The sequence below is a fragment of the Ursus americanus genome, chromosome 5 (assembly GCF_024610735.1).
Source record: "Ursus americanus isolate L20-20 chromosome 5, mUrsAme1.1.p, whole genome shotgun sequence".
Taxonomy (NCBI): Eukaryota; Metazoa; Chordata; class Mammalia; order Carnivora; family Ursidae; genus Ursus; species Ursus americanus.
In genome coordinates, this window is record NC_142131.1 from 73560239 (window position 1) to 73578842 (window position 18604).

Genomic DNA, 18604 nt, shown 5'->3' on the forward strand with positions numbered 1-18604 from the left:
ATGTAGCTCACCCACCCCAAGCCACTAGTCTCAAGTAGCACACAGAATCTCCCAGCTGAATCACAGGTATCGAGATCTTCCTAATATGCATCTGCAAGCGACCTGTCTCTTAACATGAATCACTGTATTCAATTATAAACTGAATTGAATACACATTGACTATCCATATTCAATATAGAAAAATCAAAAAATACTTACAAGGCTAAATAGTCATCTTGTAATGTTGCCATGTTTTCACGAATGAGAGTTGAATACATGTTCCATATTGAGATAAGTCTCTTTAACAGATACTTCTATAAACAATAAGGAAAATCGACTGTTAGTTTTGGCTCGCAACACTGAATTTGCATCGTATTTCCCTTTCTCTGAAAAGACAGGAAGAGAGGAGTGACAGGTATCTCCTGAGAAGTTGTCTTTTTTGGTTACTAAACGTGTAACTGGTTAATTTTGTAGCCTCTCTACCTTCAGAATCCTCATTGCTAAGATGCAATTGCCGAGAATACCAACATTACAGTTTGGCGAGGACAAAACAATATTATGTATGTGAATACATTCTGCAGGACGTAGGAACTCGATAACTCTTAGCTCTTATTACCATTTCACATCACCTGGAACACGTTCAGGTGTCTTCAAAATAGAGAAAGAGACGTAAAATTTTAAAACTATTAAACTTTCTACCTTAACATTTCTATGCTTCGTATCTACACCTCCAAGAAAACTAAGGACAACTGATTCATGCTTTGGACAATTTTAAGCCTTGAGTCTGAAATAAAGTTTCTTCAACTGAGCTCTCAGCTGGTGAATAGCATGGTTATAAAAGTTATCCATTTACAATACATCCCTAAGAACAAAGTAGATGTTATTCACTGACATTCACTAAAAACAAATCCTAGGATGCCTGGGTGGCTCAGTTGGTTAAGCCTCTGCCTTCAGCTCAGTGTCCTGGGATCCAGACTCCTGTCTGGGCTCCTTGCTCAGCAGGGAGCCTGCTTCTCCCTCTCCCTCTGCCCCTCCCCCTGCTCGTGTGCTCACTCTCTCTCCTGTGTGCTCTCTCTCTCTCTAAAATAGATAAAAAATAAATAAAAACAAATAAAAGCAAATCCTAGTTTTTACTTCTTTACTCAGAACCAGGCATCAGAGTTTATCAATGAGCCGCCTCGATCCCACAGTTAAGTGTCTCCTTTCTGGGTCACCATCCCCACAGGCAAGGACGTTTCCACCAGCACTTTGGACAGCAGAGGAAAGAAAGTCTAGACCTGTGAGGTATTTGTGATCTTGCCCTTCAACAGCCCCAGAAGCTCATCTGGAATTATCATCTGGCACACTTTCTGGTTTGTTTCTGGTCCCTAACTCTCCAAAGGGCTTTGGTTGCTTTGGTTTGCCCTGAGCTATCTTTCTTATGATCACTGTTTAAGATCTAATAATGGAAGTTTTCTCCCTTTCTATTGTTTTGATTATGATGGTGTGCCATTGCTTGATGAATTCCCATTTCCCTCTCTCTCTTGCCAACAGCAAAAGTGGCTTCAAAACGTACTTTTTCTGGAACATACCTCTCTGGTGAAGTGCTAGGCCTGTAGATTAGAATATTTCAATGATGAGTACAGGGTTGTTAAAAGTCTTTCTGTTTGACTGACAATCTTTCAGGAGAGTAGCTGCTATCAGAGGAAAGGCATACCATTTCCATCCACTTCGGGGTTCTTGGGGCGCACTGTCACTTCACCAAGAACTAAAGACCTTTCCAAACTTCCCTCATACTCATTGGTAGACCAGGTCTATGACTAAAGCATTTCCTTCTAAGAGTAACCAGCCATTCCTAAGGAAATGAATGTATCTACTCAAACACAAGACTATGACTTAGGGAAAGATGTGTTTAACAGATGCTGTCTAGATATGGAAAGAGGAAGAGAGGACTTTTTAAAACCACATAACAAAGAAGGAAATTACCTTTAATAATGGGTACATATCATAGCTGTTCACATCAAAAACAAGATCCTTGGTTACCAGGTTCACCAAGACCGCGTACCATACTATGATCTCATCTTCTTCAGCAAGGTACTTGGTTAAATCAAGGGCTGTTTCAATCTCAATATAATTGTTTCTGTTTGGTTCAAAAAAATACACACTCAAAAAACCTCCACTCGCTAAATAATTTGCACACTTTCCATTTTGTTCCATGCTTCAATGCCTGACTTTAATAAAGTATGTGGAATCAGGAAGCTAGAGGTCCCAGCTCCTTGATAAGATGGGAGCCAGGCAAGGCTGACCGACCTTCCATTACAATTTGGTACATTCAAGTGTCCCCATTTTTGAAGACTAGCGGAAAATCCAGGCCAATTGCTGGACGCTCATCGGGCGAAAGAATATTTGTGCATTTCGTACTCACTCTTATGAGAGTACACTTTCCATTCAACAAGTATTGACTAGAAGTCATTATCTAATGCTCTGCCAGCTGCTCGCAGGAGCACAACCTAGAACGTAGGACACGACCCTTGCTTACCATTGGGGAGCTTATTCTTTCAGGGAGGAGCTGAGATTTATGCATAACAAGCTGTTAATGAGTCCGAGAAAACGTAATGAATACAATAAAAGTAGCAAAGAAGGAAAACCCATGGGTCTGATGGAAAAGTCAGGGAAGGCCTCCTGGGAGGAGGAATGTGAGAAGGGCAATGAAGGCTGGGTAAGATGGAAATGGCTAGAGAGAAAGAGGAGGCTGCTTATGAAAAAGAAGATAAAGCAGGAATTTGTGTGATGAGCAGACCAAGCAACTGAGGCACAGGATTTCTTCAGTGCAGAGTTGAGAGGTGGAGGCTGGGAGATAAGGTGGGTCAACACTGTGGAGAGCCTTGAATGTCAGGATGAAGAGTTTGCATGGAGTAGGAAAGTGTTTAAACAATGGCGGTGACATCATGATGTCAATGCTGAAAAATTTTATCACGACTGTGCCGAAGAAGACAGGATGGAAATTAAAGGAACTGAAGGCTGGAAGCTAACACAACAGGTTAAGTAAAAGATGAGGGGCACTTGGCTTAGCAGGGAAGCAGTGAAGGTGGTAAGTAAGGTGAGAATCTAGAAGACACCCTCAAGAAAGAAGAGATAAGACAGGTTGGCTAGATGGCAGTTGGTGAGAGATAAAGGTGTCAAGGATGTCTCAAGTCTGGGTCATGGGAAGAATTGTGGCACTCTGACGGGCAGAGAGAAATTGATAGCAGGAACAATTCAGAGACAGAAAAAGTCCATTGTGTAAGGTCCTGAGTTTAAATGACGACAGGTTATGCAGAAGACAGGAGGGGACAGGTGAAGATGTGGACTTAGAAGTCATGAACATATCCCTTCACAAAGCTTTACTGACTAGCTTGTATCTGCTGAGCACTCCACGTGCTCATAATAAAATCATCCCTGAAACTGTAAGAATTCATGAGCCGCCCAAAGGAAAGAGAGAAGAAAATGACAGAACCATGATTGGTCTGAAGGATGCTCATAGCAGCGGGGAGAAAAGTCAGACGCAAGAGGAGAACCGGGTTTGCGTCTCAGAGTTTCGAGATGCCAAGAGAAGTTTTCTGGAGCATATGGTCAACAGTCTCAGAGTCATGGTGGTCCTAGAGAGGGGTTTCAGCAAAGCAGTGGGCGAGGAAACGTGCTGCAGGTCACAGAGGGAAAAGTGGTAGAGAAATGAAGGATAAAATAAACAGACATTCATTAGAGAAATAGGACAGGCCAAAGAAAGAGAGAACACACTGGATAATTTATTATGTAGACTCCTTAATTTTATTGTCTGAAAATTTAAATTCTGGACACATATGAATTTACCTGGATGAATAAGTGTATTGAATAAATGTAATAGAAATAAAATCTAAACTTCTGTAGTAAAAATATAGGCCATATCTCCTTAAAATTATACCTATAGCCATCACCCTAGGGTAACAAAGATCACTTCAAAATCTCAATTGATAGTCTATTTTTTTGATATGTCAGTTATTTCCTTAACTTACAATATCACAGAAAAATACGAATGTATCTGCAATCTTCCTAAAGGTATCCCTTTTGATATTTAACAGCCTTTCCAAATGCAAGCCTGAATCACTTCTATTTTCAGCTGAGTTTTTATTCCTGATGGAAATTTTAAAAAAATAACAATTCTAATACTTTCTCTGATAATCCTATACATATTTAAACACGACCTTTTCCTAGGTACGTCTTCTCTACTGCATCCTTTTAAAACTTCTCCTCTAAAGGGGTTCCTTTTAAAATGCTGACTCACATTTTCATCTTGTAAAACTGAAACGCTGTCCACATTAAACACTAAATCTCCCATTCTGCTCTCCCCACCCCCCACCCCCGGCAACCACCCTTCCCTTTTGCCTCTAGGGTTCTGACTATTCCCAGGAATTCACATAAGTGGAATCATATATTTGTCTTTCTGTCACCGGCTTTCTTCTCTTAGAACAATGCCCTCCAAGTACATCCACGGTAATGCCCATCCCAGCAACTTCTGTGTCCTAAAATTCCACCGTACCCACGGAACTTGGTCCTAATCCGAATAAGTTGGGCTCTGTAGATACTGAGGAAGCAATTTCATTTCACGGTGATTAGGCTGTAACGTTTTATTATGTTCTCAAGGTACACTTAAAAGCCAGCAGTGAAGAAAACATACTCACTTTGACAAGGAAAAGGCATCATCAATCAGCTGTAGCCTGTGGATAACAGGAATGGCCTGCAAATTAGATCCAAATTTGTGCAGGAAAAGATGAGAACATTTCTTAGCCATAAAATAATTTGCAAAATCATAACAGCATTTCAAGATCAGGGTCGCTTATGAAGCACTTTCACATGAATTGTCTCGTGCACAGAGAAGTGTTAATCACTGAGGATAGTCCCCACGATTTATTTATTATACATCTGTTTTTGATAAATGATCCCTCTAGACATCAATCATAAGGCTTTCATTTGGCAGAGAGTTTTGCCAAAATACTCCCTGAAAAAAAAAAAAACGGCATGGTGAAAACGAAAACGGGAAGCCACGTTTAAAAGGCTCTCCTAAACAGAGAGTATATGTTCAATTGTATTATTACACTGTCCAAATGGCTGTCAGGAGAATTTTTGGCACGGGAAGCCTTAAGTACGCATTATTTAGCATTATTTTGGGAATACCGAAGTCCTCTGAAAGGTATCTGTCTTGTCAAGATTTACTAATTTGACCCAATGCCACCAACAGAGCCCTTAGAATCACGGAAAGGCAGGGGTCCAGTGCCAACCCAATTGCTTCAGCTTGGGCTTGGGTCCCTTGGCATGGCCAGGCCACAGGACTGTCTCCGCAGGAGTGGCTTCAGGGGGCCCAGAGCTTCCTATCCCCTTCCTTCAATACCTCACGCATCTTTAAAGGTTTGGTCCCAGAAAATCGATCTTCACTACACTCGCTTTGAGCTTCTCAGCAAGCCACACTTCAATCTTTCCTTGATCTCATTTCTTTTCTGGCAGTAATAACACTTCCATTTTCTAAATTACTATTAATAACAGACATACTGTTTTATTTGCTCCCCAATTATGTAGTAGAAATAACTGACCTCAGTTTTTCAATAAGTTTACAGTGGTTTCAAGAAATCATTGCTAGAATGGCATAACCTTGCTTCCATGCCTTACAATGCCCTTAGAAACCAGTAAGAGGGTAGCTACTCTGAAAAAGATTCAAAAATAAAATGTTATGATGTGTGGATTTTGGAGCCTTATTCAAAAGCCTCATAATAATTTTTTTTTAAATCACTGAATATGTTCTGATAGGCCTGGATTGTGTCTGGCCTCCGTTAAACATGATACACGTATCACCTTGTCTAATCTTCACAATTCTTTATTTAAGGTTGGTCTATTAAAACATCGTTATACAAATGGGGAAAGCGAGGCATGAACACAAGTCTACCAGACGCAGAAGTCAATCTCTGGACCGATACACTGTGGGTCATCTTCTAGTAGAGAAACTGCTGCGTGTTTCAGAGAACTCTCGAAGACAGAGACACCAAAGACATTTTCTGGTTCGACGCTCTAGCTTAAAGAATGGCGTCTCAATGAACTAACTGCCCGTGGTTTCGTGGCAGAACCAATTCTAGAGCCTTCTATTCCAGCACTGATCTCCACCAATGGAGATTTGGTTTAATTCAACGAATCAAAAAATCTGATTGACCAGAGCTAGCCGACATTTTACTATTTATCTACAGCAGAAGACTTCTGTTTGGTGATAAAGTGGTACTAGAGTCCATTGATATCTTGTGAACTAAACTGTCTGAGGGAGAGTAAGAATACAATTTTTTAAAAAAATTAACACTTTCTAGCATAGATCGGGTACCCACTAAGGACTTAGAAATTGTAAGCCTACAGTTTACCTACATTGTCTCTAATCCTTATGATAAGTAACAAAGTTGTATTGTTCCCATTTCAAGGGAAGGAGTGGGAACACAACATTCAAGTACCTTGTCTGAGATCACGAAACTAATGGTTAATAGGAAAATGTATTCTGATTTTTACCTAGAAAGGTAAAATGATTGAAGAAAAAATGATATGAATGTTCAAAAGCACAATACATTGAATGTTCATCTGCCCTTTCTAAGAATGGTGGCCAAAATCCAGCGTGGCCTGGGGTGAGAGATGGCAGTAAGGACAGAGTCTCTTCTCACCAGACGGGTTTATGAAAGCTTGGCTCCACAAGGCTCGAGAGTGCACTAGTAATGATATTTAAGAATAGGTATAAAAAGCAATCTTACCTTAGGATCTTTTTCAAGCTGTTGATTTAGCTTCTTCCAACCCAATTTATCATAGTTAACTCTGTAATATCCAGTCATATTCAAATTTAGAATCACCCAGTCATGATCAGAAGCTGAAACTTGCATTTCAGGGAATATTTCTACAAAGGGATATGGGCAAAGTGTGAAATGGTACAGCTAAAACAGTATTCCAGTACCTGTTTATATTATATCCTCTTAATCCTCAACAATACACCCAATACATCCAACAAAAAGTAAAAGAATTCTAAATTATATACCGATCTTCCCATATAATTGTATTTTTTCACATATAATGGCTTTTGATTTGAAACTTTAAAGCTCTATGTTAGATAAGACAAGAATGATATAATATTTTAGTTTTAAGCAAGACAGCTTTTCAAAGGCTATACACTTCAACATTTTATTCTCTGCCTTTATATATGTGTTAAATATATTCATGCATATATGTGAAGATATTTTAAAAATCTGTTACTTACTGCTGCTTTTATCCAGCCAGACTAGAGACTGTGTAAGTCCATTTTTTATCCAAAGAATAGGTACAATCCATGTGTCACTTATTAGGAAGAAACCAAAAATTCAGTTAATTTTCATACATAAGATATAAAGTCTGAGCCCATATTAACTGAGATGATAAAATGACAGGACTCAAATTCTTTGGTCATTTCCTCTGGCTAGACAAGGGTTTGCTTAGGATTATTACTGTTGTTTTTTTCTTTTTTTTTTTTTTAGATTTTATTCATTTATTTGAAAGAGAGAAAGAGGGAGAGAGAGCACACAAGATGGGGTGAGGGGCAGAGGGAGAAACAGGCTCTCCGCTATGGAGGGAGCCCGATGTGGAACTCGATCCCAGGACCCTGGGATCATGACCTGATCATTAACCAACTGAGCCACCCAGGCGCCCTTCACTGTTGCTGTTGTTTTTTTTTAATTAATTAATTTATTTATTTGACAGAGACAGCCAGCAAGAGAGGGAACACAAGCAGGGGGAGTGGGAGAGGAAGAAGCAGGCTCATAGCAGAGGAGCCTGACGTGGGGATCGATCCCATAATGCCGGGATCACGCCCTGAGCCGAAGGCAGACGCTTAACCGCTGTGCCACCCAGGTGCCCCCACTGTTGTTTTCATAAGCCAGTTTTTCTTTGGCCATTTGTTTACTCTCTATTAGTCTGTCATCTTCTTCTTTACTTTTTCTTATAACTTAAGGTAGCTACTAAGACAATCTTTTATCTGAATCTTTCTTTCTTTCTTTCTTTCTTTTTTCTTCCTTCCTTCCTTCCTTCCTTCCTTCCTTCCTATCTTTCTCTATCCCTTTCTTTTCTCTTTTCTTTCTTTCTTTCCCTTCTTTCTTTTCCTTTCTGTATCTGAAACTCTCAAGACGTGTTTATATTAAATTATAGCCACTTGGCCTCACTCAGGGGTTGTTCAAATGCTGTAGACAGACCCAAACCCATCCGTGCCAAGAGAGGCAAAGAGTCATTTCAGAAGAAAAAGCTTGACAAACATTTCAAAATGCTTTTCTGCCTCAAGCTTTCTCCCCATCTGAGAAGCGTTCAGCACGGATCAGCCAGATTATTCATATTTACTCAATGCCGACATTCTTCCCACATTGGTGGACGTGACCTGGAGGAAGCAGACGACCACAGGAGGACATTAGTCATCTGAAGAGTCACACTCCTTGGAGTTTGGACAGGACTTGCAATCTTGCTCAAATGCTCACAAGTCCAGTTTCTCAAAGACTTTGAATGAGGGTCTGTGTTGACCTAATTGCTAAGGCACACATCTTCTCAAAGGTCACGGAATCGCGATGAGCACACGGTGATGTATGCAAGTGTTGAATCACTACATCATACACTTGAAACTAACAGAACACTGGAGGTTAACTAACTGGAATTAGAATAAAAACTTTTTTAAAAAGTCATGGAATAGCAGCGTGAGTAGGGACATTCAGCTCTATTCCTCTCCCCTGGGGTTTTAAAGAAAGAACAGGATGACCTCCATGTTTGGGCGATAGTGTTTGAACTCTACTCCCTCATTTGCGCTGATACTTAGCCACAGTGATATGTGAACAGCAGAACATTATCCAACACACTTGAACATCGTCTGACAAGTTAAGAAAGGGAAGGGAAGGAGAGAGGAAATGATGAACACTAAGCTGCTTTATACTCATTTTTTCATTTTGTTTGGACAACAACCTCCTGGGACAGACGTTATCGCATTTATTTTACAGATAAGGCAACTAAAACTCAGAGATGTTAAATCAGACTTACCTAAGGTTTGAATTTTGGTGAAGTTGATATTTAAACCCAGGTATAAGGGAATTTAAGGCCATAATTCTAATATTATAGGCATGGCTATTGATACACTCATACATGCACCTGCGGACATGCGCGGAACTATTCCTCAAAGACACAGTGACCATTCAGTTCCATTTCTAGTGAAAAAAGGACAACTTTGCAGCAGGATCCCCTTTTCTGTTACCTAACATGAGGCCATGCATGGTTCTATTGCATTGCCTCTCACCCAGAATCCTGAGTAATTCATTGCTTCTGTCTGAAGGACAAAGAGGGTACATAACCCCGAAGCTTTGGTTGCGGTGTCATGCTAAATGCCGGGGGCGGGGCACTGCCTGGAATCCCTCAGTGCAAGTCTCTGGCCTCGCTCAGGACATCAGGAGCTCCCCCTCATCCCAGCACCCCGGGAGCATCCCGCACAGAGCACAAAGTTGCCATCCCGGAGCCCCTCTGCAGAAGAGTGGGTACCCTGCCCAGTGTCATGCTTCCTCACCCACGGGCTGCCTTCCATCCGGTCGGAGCTGAACCCCAACGAAGGTGAAGACGGAGGAGCAAATGTACCTACTTGCGGGTTAGAAGAGTCTCATTTTTAACCTTTCCAAGATAAAATGGCTCCTGTTTGACAGCGCCCGTGGATACATTTAAGGTGATAACTGGAAAACCACTCTGGTGGGTCCAACTGTCCATTATGCTTTTCACTGTCGCTGGCAAAAGAATTTTATTCTGGTCATCTATGACCTGTTTTAAAAAATCATCACAAGAGCAGATATTTGCCATCAAAATTGTTTCAGGTAGGACTCTCCCAAAAGAAATTACATGGCGGGTTATTCTACTCTTCATTTATATTCTAATCCTCCATGAATGATGTTCCGAACCAAATTCAGAACCGTACTCAACTCTCTATGTGAATGAGTCCTTAGTTCATTCATTCATTCACTCATTCATTCATTCACTGAACACGCATGTCAGGAAGTAGGGCAATTACCATTTGAAAATGCCTCCATAAATCATCTTGCTCAGCATTTGAGTAAGAAAATGTCTTCAAATATGACTGTAAAAAATAGACAAGTTAAAAGGAATGGACAAGTTAAGGTTAAAATAAATAACGTGCCCAAAACAATTTCTATTTCCCAACTTCCAAGTAACAACAATTTTGTAAACTCACCTTGAGTGCACTGATAAATAAATTCTCATTCAGGAAGCTAGAAAGCATTCGGGCCAAAGATGCTCCCTAAGACAAGAAACGGTCCATTGTTTGAGCAAATTCAATATATAAATACTGACACATTCCATTTCGGTAAGCAATATTCTGGGCTTTTCTCCTGATTGTCCTGTGTACTTCAGTTGAATGTTTGGGTTATCCCCAAATATGCTGATAAAATAGTAGACTGTCACTAACTAATAGGTAAAAGGTGAACACACATTCTGCATATAAAGAATTCAGGATACACGAAAGACTTTAAGCTGAGATATTTACATGATAAGAATAAATTTCCACCAAGCAGAAGGGTTCGCCTTAAAAGCAGCAAGTTGTCTCAGTGTTTTTATAATGATGGATGGTACTGAGCACCTAAAATGGGCTTGAGTAATACTTGCTAGATGAGAACTGATTTAACCGCATTTTCTGAAATTCAATCTGCTGTACAAAATTACGATTCCTTGTATCAAAGGTTGTATAGTATCATATTAATCTATTATTCTTAGAATCCATTTTATGTACTTGACTGCGAGAGTGCAAAACAAAAGGAAATATAGAACCGACTTTACCTTGTTGTAAGTAAATAAGTCAAAGAGTTCATTTATTTCACTGGTTTCTGTGAAATTTTCCACCTTCAAGGACACAGCTCTAGACACCAGGGCGTGATCTTCACTGAGGACATTATGTAAAATGTTAGAAAAAAAGATCTCATTCTAAAAGGAAAAGATTGAGCAACATTAACTTCTTCAGTGACACGGAAGCAAAAAATGCAAATACTTTCAGAATACTTTCAAAAATACTTTCAAACACTGACACTGAAGAGGGGAGAAAATCATCCAGATGTGCTCTGTGAGCTGCCACATGCCAAATAAGTCAGGATTCCTTGAATAACAAAACTCTAAGATACTTTCCTCCCCATTCAATACCCTTTTTATTTCCATTAAAAAAAACAAACACCAAAACCTATTACAGAAGTCAACACGTTTTCCAAGAGAGCTAGCTACATTTCCCCAAAGGAAGTGCCTGATCACGCAGACAGGACCCTCCGGGAGTAGCATCTCTAGGTGGTTTCAATCCTCTAGAACTGTATTGGTGATTTTATTAGTAAACCCTTAAAATGGGTCAGTCTCTCTTCAATGAACAATTACAGACTAAAATGTGCCAGATTTACAAATTCGAGGATGATGTCATAATTTGTAATTGGAAATAAATCCACAGGCTGGATACTACAGTTTCTAGATCATGCATTTATGAGAAGGCAATTTATTATATCCGAGTAAGTACAGAACCCTCCAAAAAACTAGACCTCTCTCAGACATAGGACAAGAGCCATTTCTTTTTTGAAGGAAAGATAGAAGGAAGACCAACATACAAAGAGGGGTGGGGCATGGCAGAACCAAAGAAAGGAGAGTGGCAAAGAAGCAGCAGAGACAGCTGGCTCCCACCCTGCAGAGCTGGGCCAGCCTCCTCATAATCCACAAGCAGCCTCAACTCCTAGTGGCTATCTCTGGGATCCCCGAGTTGACTCCTTCAAATTCTGCCCACTTCCATTGGCCAGCGTTCCAACCAACCCTCTCCTGTGAACGTATTATTTTTCAACTTATTAACACCATTGATGAGACTACTGTCAAACTCAGCTCTTCCAGAAAGGAGACAGCCTATCATTTAGAGCTATACACCTCAAACTATAATGCGAATAAGGATCCCTGGGGATTTGATTGATTCATACGTAAATGCAGTTCGTCTCTGCCGGGGTCTGTATTTCTAATCAATTACCTGATGATGCTGATGTTGCTAGCGTGATAATCCTGCTTTGAGTAGCTAGAAGTTAGAGAAGACATTTGTGTAAGTGTGATCTTATTCATTAAGTATTGGTTTTATTAGTTTAACCCTCAAGCGTTCTTGAGAGTGTCTCACAGTTGACCCATGTGTTCTTTAAGTACTATGAGGAAAACAGAGGAAATAAAAAGCACCCATAATCCTACACTCCAAGATAGTCACCATTAGAATGTTAGTACTGTTCTTTCCCAATCTTTTTCCCTATGTATTTATTTATTCACATACATGTAAAAACTTTTATCCTGCTTACTTACTTATTATGACATTCATTTAAAAATTCTGTTACCTCACCTTCATAACTATCCCTAAAATTGGCTGCTGCATTACAAATGAAACATACATAGACTGGAAGGAAATAAGCCAAAACTTAATAGTGATGATTACAGTGTGGTCAAATCACATAGGACTTCCTTCTTCTCAAAGTAGAGCAGACAACACTTCTGCAAAAGCAAAACACTAAAATAAATAAATGCATGGTTACAGAATGGCCCCCTGAGTCAATGAACTGTAACTGACTTCATCATCTCCCTATTAGCTAGGCATTTAAATTACGTCCAGCTTTTTACTGTTTTAAACAATATTTTAACGAACACCTTTATGCATAGCCTTTTCCATGTTCTGTGATTTCTCTCCCTCCCCCTCAGAATGGACTGTCTCTCTTCTGTCTGCCTGGTATAAGATCTTCTATCATCTTCTTGGTCTCACTATAATCACACAGGTTAACTGTGGTGAATGGGGCAAACACTTCTTCCTCACCATCTCCAAGGTCTCTCTCCTCTGGGCCTCCCATAAGGTGACTCTTGTCCCAGTTCTGCTGGAGGGAGACACTTACACAAAAAGTGACGTTAGCCTTTTAAAAAATCATATTTGGCCACTGCATATAGTGATTGGATGGAGAAAGTGAGTCTATATACCCACCATTACTTTCTTCTTGCAAGCTGCAAGATTTTAGATTAAAAAAACCTACTCCTTTTAGCTCTATTATTAGCCTAAGAAATATTATTACTTATTATAATGAATTTACACGGACTATCACTGTGGTTAAAAGCACAGGCTTTAGAGTTGAGCTGCCTAGGTGTGAATCCTACCTTACCCTCTTAGGACTTGTGTTACTCATAAAAGGCAACCAACTTTAGCTCTCTGAAACTCGGTTTCTCCATCTAGAAATGGAGGAAACAACGTTGTCCTCCTTGGATTATTTTTAGGACTAAATTATTTTACATAAAGGTCTTAACACAGTGCCTGGCAAATAGGACCTGTTCAAGAAGGGTTAGTCACTTGCAATAACTTACCATCATCATCATCATCATTTCTTTAGAGCTGAGTATTGAATCAGATAATGTATACAATACTCTATAAACACATGAGCGCTTGGTAAATAGTAGTCACAAAGTAGATAATAATGTGTTGAATGACTGCATGAAACTTACTTTATAAATGAGAAACTAAAACTCAGAGGTGTTCAACCCATAATGATTTTTTTTTAAAAATTTTATTATTTATTTGAGAGAGAGAGAGAGAGCGCAAGTAGGCAGACAGGGAGAAGGAGAAGCAGACTCCCCGCTGAGCAGGGAGCTCGATATGTGACTTGATCCCAGGACCCCAGGATCACGACCTGAGCCAAAGGCAGATGCTTAACTGACTGAGCCACCCAGGCGCCCCACTTACAATGATTCTAAAACCAGAGTAAGATCTGACTGGTTGCAGGGCTCCCATGTGCCTTTCCCTGCACCAAGTCTGCTGCTTCCTTAGCCCAGGCAGAGGAAGAGAGCCAGAAAAGTCGGGGGGGGGGGGGAGCAGCATCAGAGCTGAGTCAAACCACTGGTCCCCGACGTTTTCAGAATCTGTGACCATGACCCATTCATAACACGTTTTAATGACTTTCAGCTGAAATCAGACCAAGAAACAAAAGCTGGAAATCTATTGCTACATATGGCTCTGTGGTTCTCTTCCCCAATGTCAATGTAATGACCAGCTTAAAAGGAAGCCAAAGTTCTTGATCTCTCAAAGTTCATTGAACTAAGGCTTTCAGCTTTTAAAAAACAAAGCTCATGGCAATTGTTTCAAGTGCCAGGATCTGATGCTCTTTTGCCAAGGGTTATATTCACTCAGCTCCACGGACACTGAGAAATGTAGACTCAGAAAAGAGTGATCAAGTCCGCATCGGGCTCCCAGCTCAGTAGGGAGCCTGCTTCTCCCTCTCCCTCTGCTGCTCCCCCTGCTCTCTCTCTCTCTCTGTCAAAGGAAAGAAAGAAAGAAAGAAAGAAAGAAAGAAAGAAAGAAAGAAAGAAAGAAAGAAAGAAAAAAGGAAAAAGAAAAAAAAGAAAAAGAAAAGAAAAGAGTAATTAAGGGGGCATCTGGGTGACTCAGTTGGTTAAGCATCTGCTTTCGGCTCAGGTCATGATCCCAGGATCTTGGGGTCGAGCCCTGAGTTGGCCTCCCTGCTCAGCCAAGAGTCTGCTTCTCTCTCTCCCTCTCCCTCCGTGTGTGCTCTCTCTCTCTAGCTCTCATTCTCTCTCAAATAAATAAAATCTTAAAAAAAAAAAAGAAAAGAGCAATTAAGAAACCAGTGATTAAAAGAAATAACTAAATGGTACAAAAAGAGGTGAATCTTATCATCTTTGCTTCAAAAACACTAGTAATATGTCTTCATCAAACTTTCGCAGATTATGATAATACCTTAGCCAATTTCAGTTGCATTAAGAGGTAACTGATATTAATGATATATTCCAGTCAATTAAGAAAATAAAGGGTGAATCTAATTGTTTCATGGGAATGGAACTGCTTTTCTTATTGAATCCAAGCAGAGTTAATTTGGGATACAACCAAATGCTTTCACAGTTTTAGATGACATGAACCATGCATAGGTTCTGTCTCATAAAAGAGAGATATAAACAATTTTGTAGCTACAGAGTATATGGAAAGGACTTTTGAAGACAACTAAGGTTTACTCTACATATATAAAGTTTATATAAATGAAAAGAGTCATAAAATGAACTCAACACACCACCCATTAGCTCTCAGGGGACAAGAACGCTCTTATATATTTTCTCTGCAAAGCACAGTTGGGCGAAAGCATAACCGTGGAGTCAGTCAGAGACACCTGGAATTGAATCTCATCTCTGACCTACAGTAGCTGTGAGACCTTAAACAACTTACTTAATGCTCCTACGCCTGTTTCCTCAACTAGAAAATAGAGTGACAACTACACTCAGATGATTGTTTTGAGAAGTAAGTAAGATGATGTATGTACAGAACTCACACTACCTGGGACCTACGTCCTAAGTGCTCAGAGAATAGGAGACACAGTATTATTGTTGTTATTAAGGTCATTACCTTCGTCATCAGACTAGGCCCGGACAACTGGGTTATTATCACAGTTCTGTCCCCATCACACAGATGACTTCGGCGAGTCACCTAACCATCCAGGACTTCAGTCTCCTTATCTATGTAACGATGTACAACCCAGGGGAGGCAGAGTAGCTGGACTATGGGCGACTCTGCAAAGCGTAGGGTGGGTGGCATGGAACCGGGGTATGAAGAGGCTGCCACATCAGTGTTTCCCACAAACTGCGATTTCACCAACACATTAAAAAAAGAGGATTTTTTGAGAACGTTTCTGAGGAACCAAGTTAGGTGTGCCAACCGTATAATTCCACCAAATAGTCAACAAAAACCAAATATCATCTATCTACCATCTCCCTCCTTTCCTAAAAAGGGGAAATTTTATTGCCAATGTAATAGGAAACACATCATCTTAGAATCTCCTTCAAAGTGGGTGGTATTACATTTCGCCTGTAATAAAGATCTGGCCAATGGAGCTCAATCAGTCTTTTAAATATCAATACACTGAGTGAGGACGGGGAAAGGAGAAAAGAGGCCAAGAACCAAGCTTGGAAATACGGGGAGGTGGGAGAAGGGACTGGCCAGCCAGGAGCAGCAGGACGAGCAGCCTTGAGTATCAGAAAGGTGGAGAGAAGCAGGGACAGAGCGAAAGCAAGGACCTCGGGCTTGCTGTCAAGAAGTGAGGTATGTGTCAAGGGATGATATTACATCTAAGCATTTAAATATCTGAGTCCAATAAAAGCAATTCCGTTTTATCATGCCATCCTGAAAGCACTATCTAATTAATCTACATAAATGACCAGAAATGGAACGTACAGTTGAAACAATCAGATTTGCATATTCATGAATTTGTATTTTCATATTTCTATTTATTCAAAACAGCAAAATGGTATCGGCTATAATATATATGATATCAGTTACACAGCTGATCTCTACAATATTTTATAATATATAGCATATAACTTATCATTTAAGTCATAGGCTACTGATTACAGTGGCTGTAAAATTGAGTCCAGTTAGGAATAGGTGAAAATGACCTTAAATCTAACAGTAGGGAAAGATAATAGGCATATACCTTATAAGGTGATATAATAAAATATTAGGCAACCCTTAAAAATCTTGTTTTCAAAAATGATTTAATGATTTGCAGAAATGCTCTTGATATAATATGAAGGACAGAAGGCGTTACACGTTTCTGTGTAAAAAAGTAATTCCCACTTTTACGATTATTTACAATGAGTTAAAGCCTGGAAAAAGAAAACACATAAAAAAGATAACACTGATCATCTCTCGTATTACAGGTGATTTAATATTCCTTCTGTTTTTCTGTATTTTACACATTGAAACAACAAAATACATTTTTCCATAATTAGCAGAAACAATTATAAATAAACTTAACAGACATACTTACTCTTGGGAATTTAGGATTGAAGTTGTTAATGACTCCAAATTCAAAATAAGATGCAAAACCCTCTTTGAGCCAGATATCGTTCCACCAGTTCATGGTAACCAAATTTCCAAACCACTTTTGAAGATGGGAGAAAAAAGAGCTTTCTTAAATTTAATTTGAGGAATATTTATTGTAATTGCATGTTAAATACATATAAGGTCAAAGACATAATGAAACTGTATTTCCCTCAATAACAGAACTGGAAAATAGGACTCCAAAAACTATGTTGTGGCTTTAACATGAAGAGATATCAGTCATGCATTTCTTTGAAATAAGTATTTCACATCCAATGACTGAAAGCAATTTTTTTTTAAACTGTCATGTTCAAAGATAAAGGTAAGCTAGAGTAGCGTGGCTGAAACCATCCACTTCCCCAAGAGTTACGTTAATTTAAATAAAGCGGAAGTCCGGAATGTTCACTCAACACCTACTAATTACAGCATCTTAGACTCTAAAGTGACTACATCAGAATTTTTCAGCAAGGAGTTGTGTTGTGTTAAGAACATGTTTTGATCTGAGCCATGTCCAAGTCACTCATGTGTTCTGCTATAATTATTTTCTGTTTGAGCTTAACAGAAACAAAGTGTCAAATGGACGATGAATGGAATCAGGAAAGAAAAACACAATAATTTCTAACACCAACGAATCTGTACCCTAGTATTTAATCAAATTCTTGCAACAGCTGCCATGCATTAATCGCCAGCAGCCCGTCTTCCAGAACAACGTGCTGCTTGAGCAATCCCCAAAAATGGCGCTTCGGGTGACTAATCGGAACTTGTCAAGATTCGTGGTGACTACGCAACAAGGTGTTATTCTCTCCCAGTAAATCATTCTTTCCCCAAACTTCTTGCGGATCTACATATCAAGAAGATAATAATTTCATAGTTTAGATCATTTCTTTCTGGACAAATGTGTATTAATGGAGTCAAGGTCAAAAAGCAGATGCAAGAACCTCCATCAAACACATAACTAAGCTCTTGAAATCACATCGTGAAAGCGCAGATCTGATGAAATAAATCCTTGCTTACACTGCTTTTGGGTATGCGGCTTGAGGATTAATTATTGCTTATCTCACTGACGCGCTAACCAATTGCCTATATCCCTTGAACCCCTCTTCAAACAAAGCAAAAACCAAGTTCCTAACAATCTACTGTGAAATGTGGATATCTTTTAGTGACTCTTTTGAATATCCCTTGTTTTAAGATGGAATGAAAATAAATAATCATAGTTCTGGTTGGCCTACTTCCCCTGAAGAGGGCTCTGTGAAGTTTACTTTTGGATGTAAATACTTGACCTCCGAATGGCCTGGAAGGTCTCATTGCTATGATCTATCACCAGTAGTTCCAATTCATGCAAGATCTGATTACAGAGATCTTTCCTTCACTGTCCCACTTCTTGAATAAGTTTTTAAACATTTGGGGTACCACAGAGGTTTTGTTTTTTGCTATCCTTGGTAGAGCAGCTGGAGAATATCTTCATGTGAAATAAGAAAGAACATTTTACCACATGCCTGATGTCCAATCTCGTGGGAGAGAATGAAGGAGATCACAGCCTTTTTGTCTGTTACTCGATCATTTGGTTGCATCAACAATAATGACTCATCGAATATCAATAGTCCCCAATTTTCCATTGCACTGTTGTCAAAAGTAGGCAAGGCAATTATATCTAAGTGGATTTAAATGGAGGGAAAAATGAAATCATCTCTTCCAAAA

The 18604-nt window shown here is 39.6% G+C and overlaps 1 protein-coding gene across 2 annotated transcripts in view; it reads right to left on the minus strand.

The window, feature by feature from the left end:
* LVRN (laeverin) overlaps positions 1–18604 on the minus strand; it is a 72729-nt gene that overhangs the window by 23109 nt on the left and 31016 nt on the right. For both annotated transcript variants that reach the window (XM_045794884.2, XM_045794883.2), the window contains exons 5-15: positions 18403–18557; positions 16854–16967; positions 10828–10971; positions 10226–10291; positions 10046–10111; positions 9626–9798; positions 7247–7323; positions 6750–6889; positions 4656–4711; positions 1945–2098; positions 199–293 (exon numbers count right to left, since the gene is read on the minus strand). In XM_045794884.2, the coding sequence (XP_045650840.2) occupies positions 199–293; positions 1945–2098; positions 4656–4711; positions 6750–6889; positions 7247–7323; positions 9626–9798; positions 10046–10111; positions 10226–10291; positions 10828–10971; positions 16854–16967; positions 18403–18557 (1240 nt within the window). The remainder of the gene's footprint in view (positions 1–198; positions 294–1944; positions 2099–4655; positions 4712–6749; positions 6890–7246; positions 7324–9625; positions 9799–10045; positions 10112–10225; positions 10292–10827; positions 10972–16853; positions 16968–18402; positions 18558–18604) is intronic.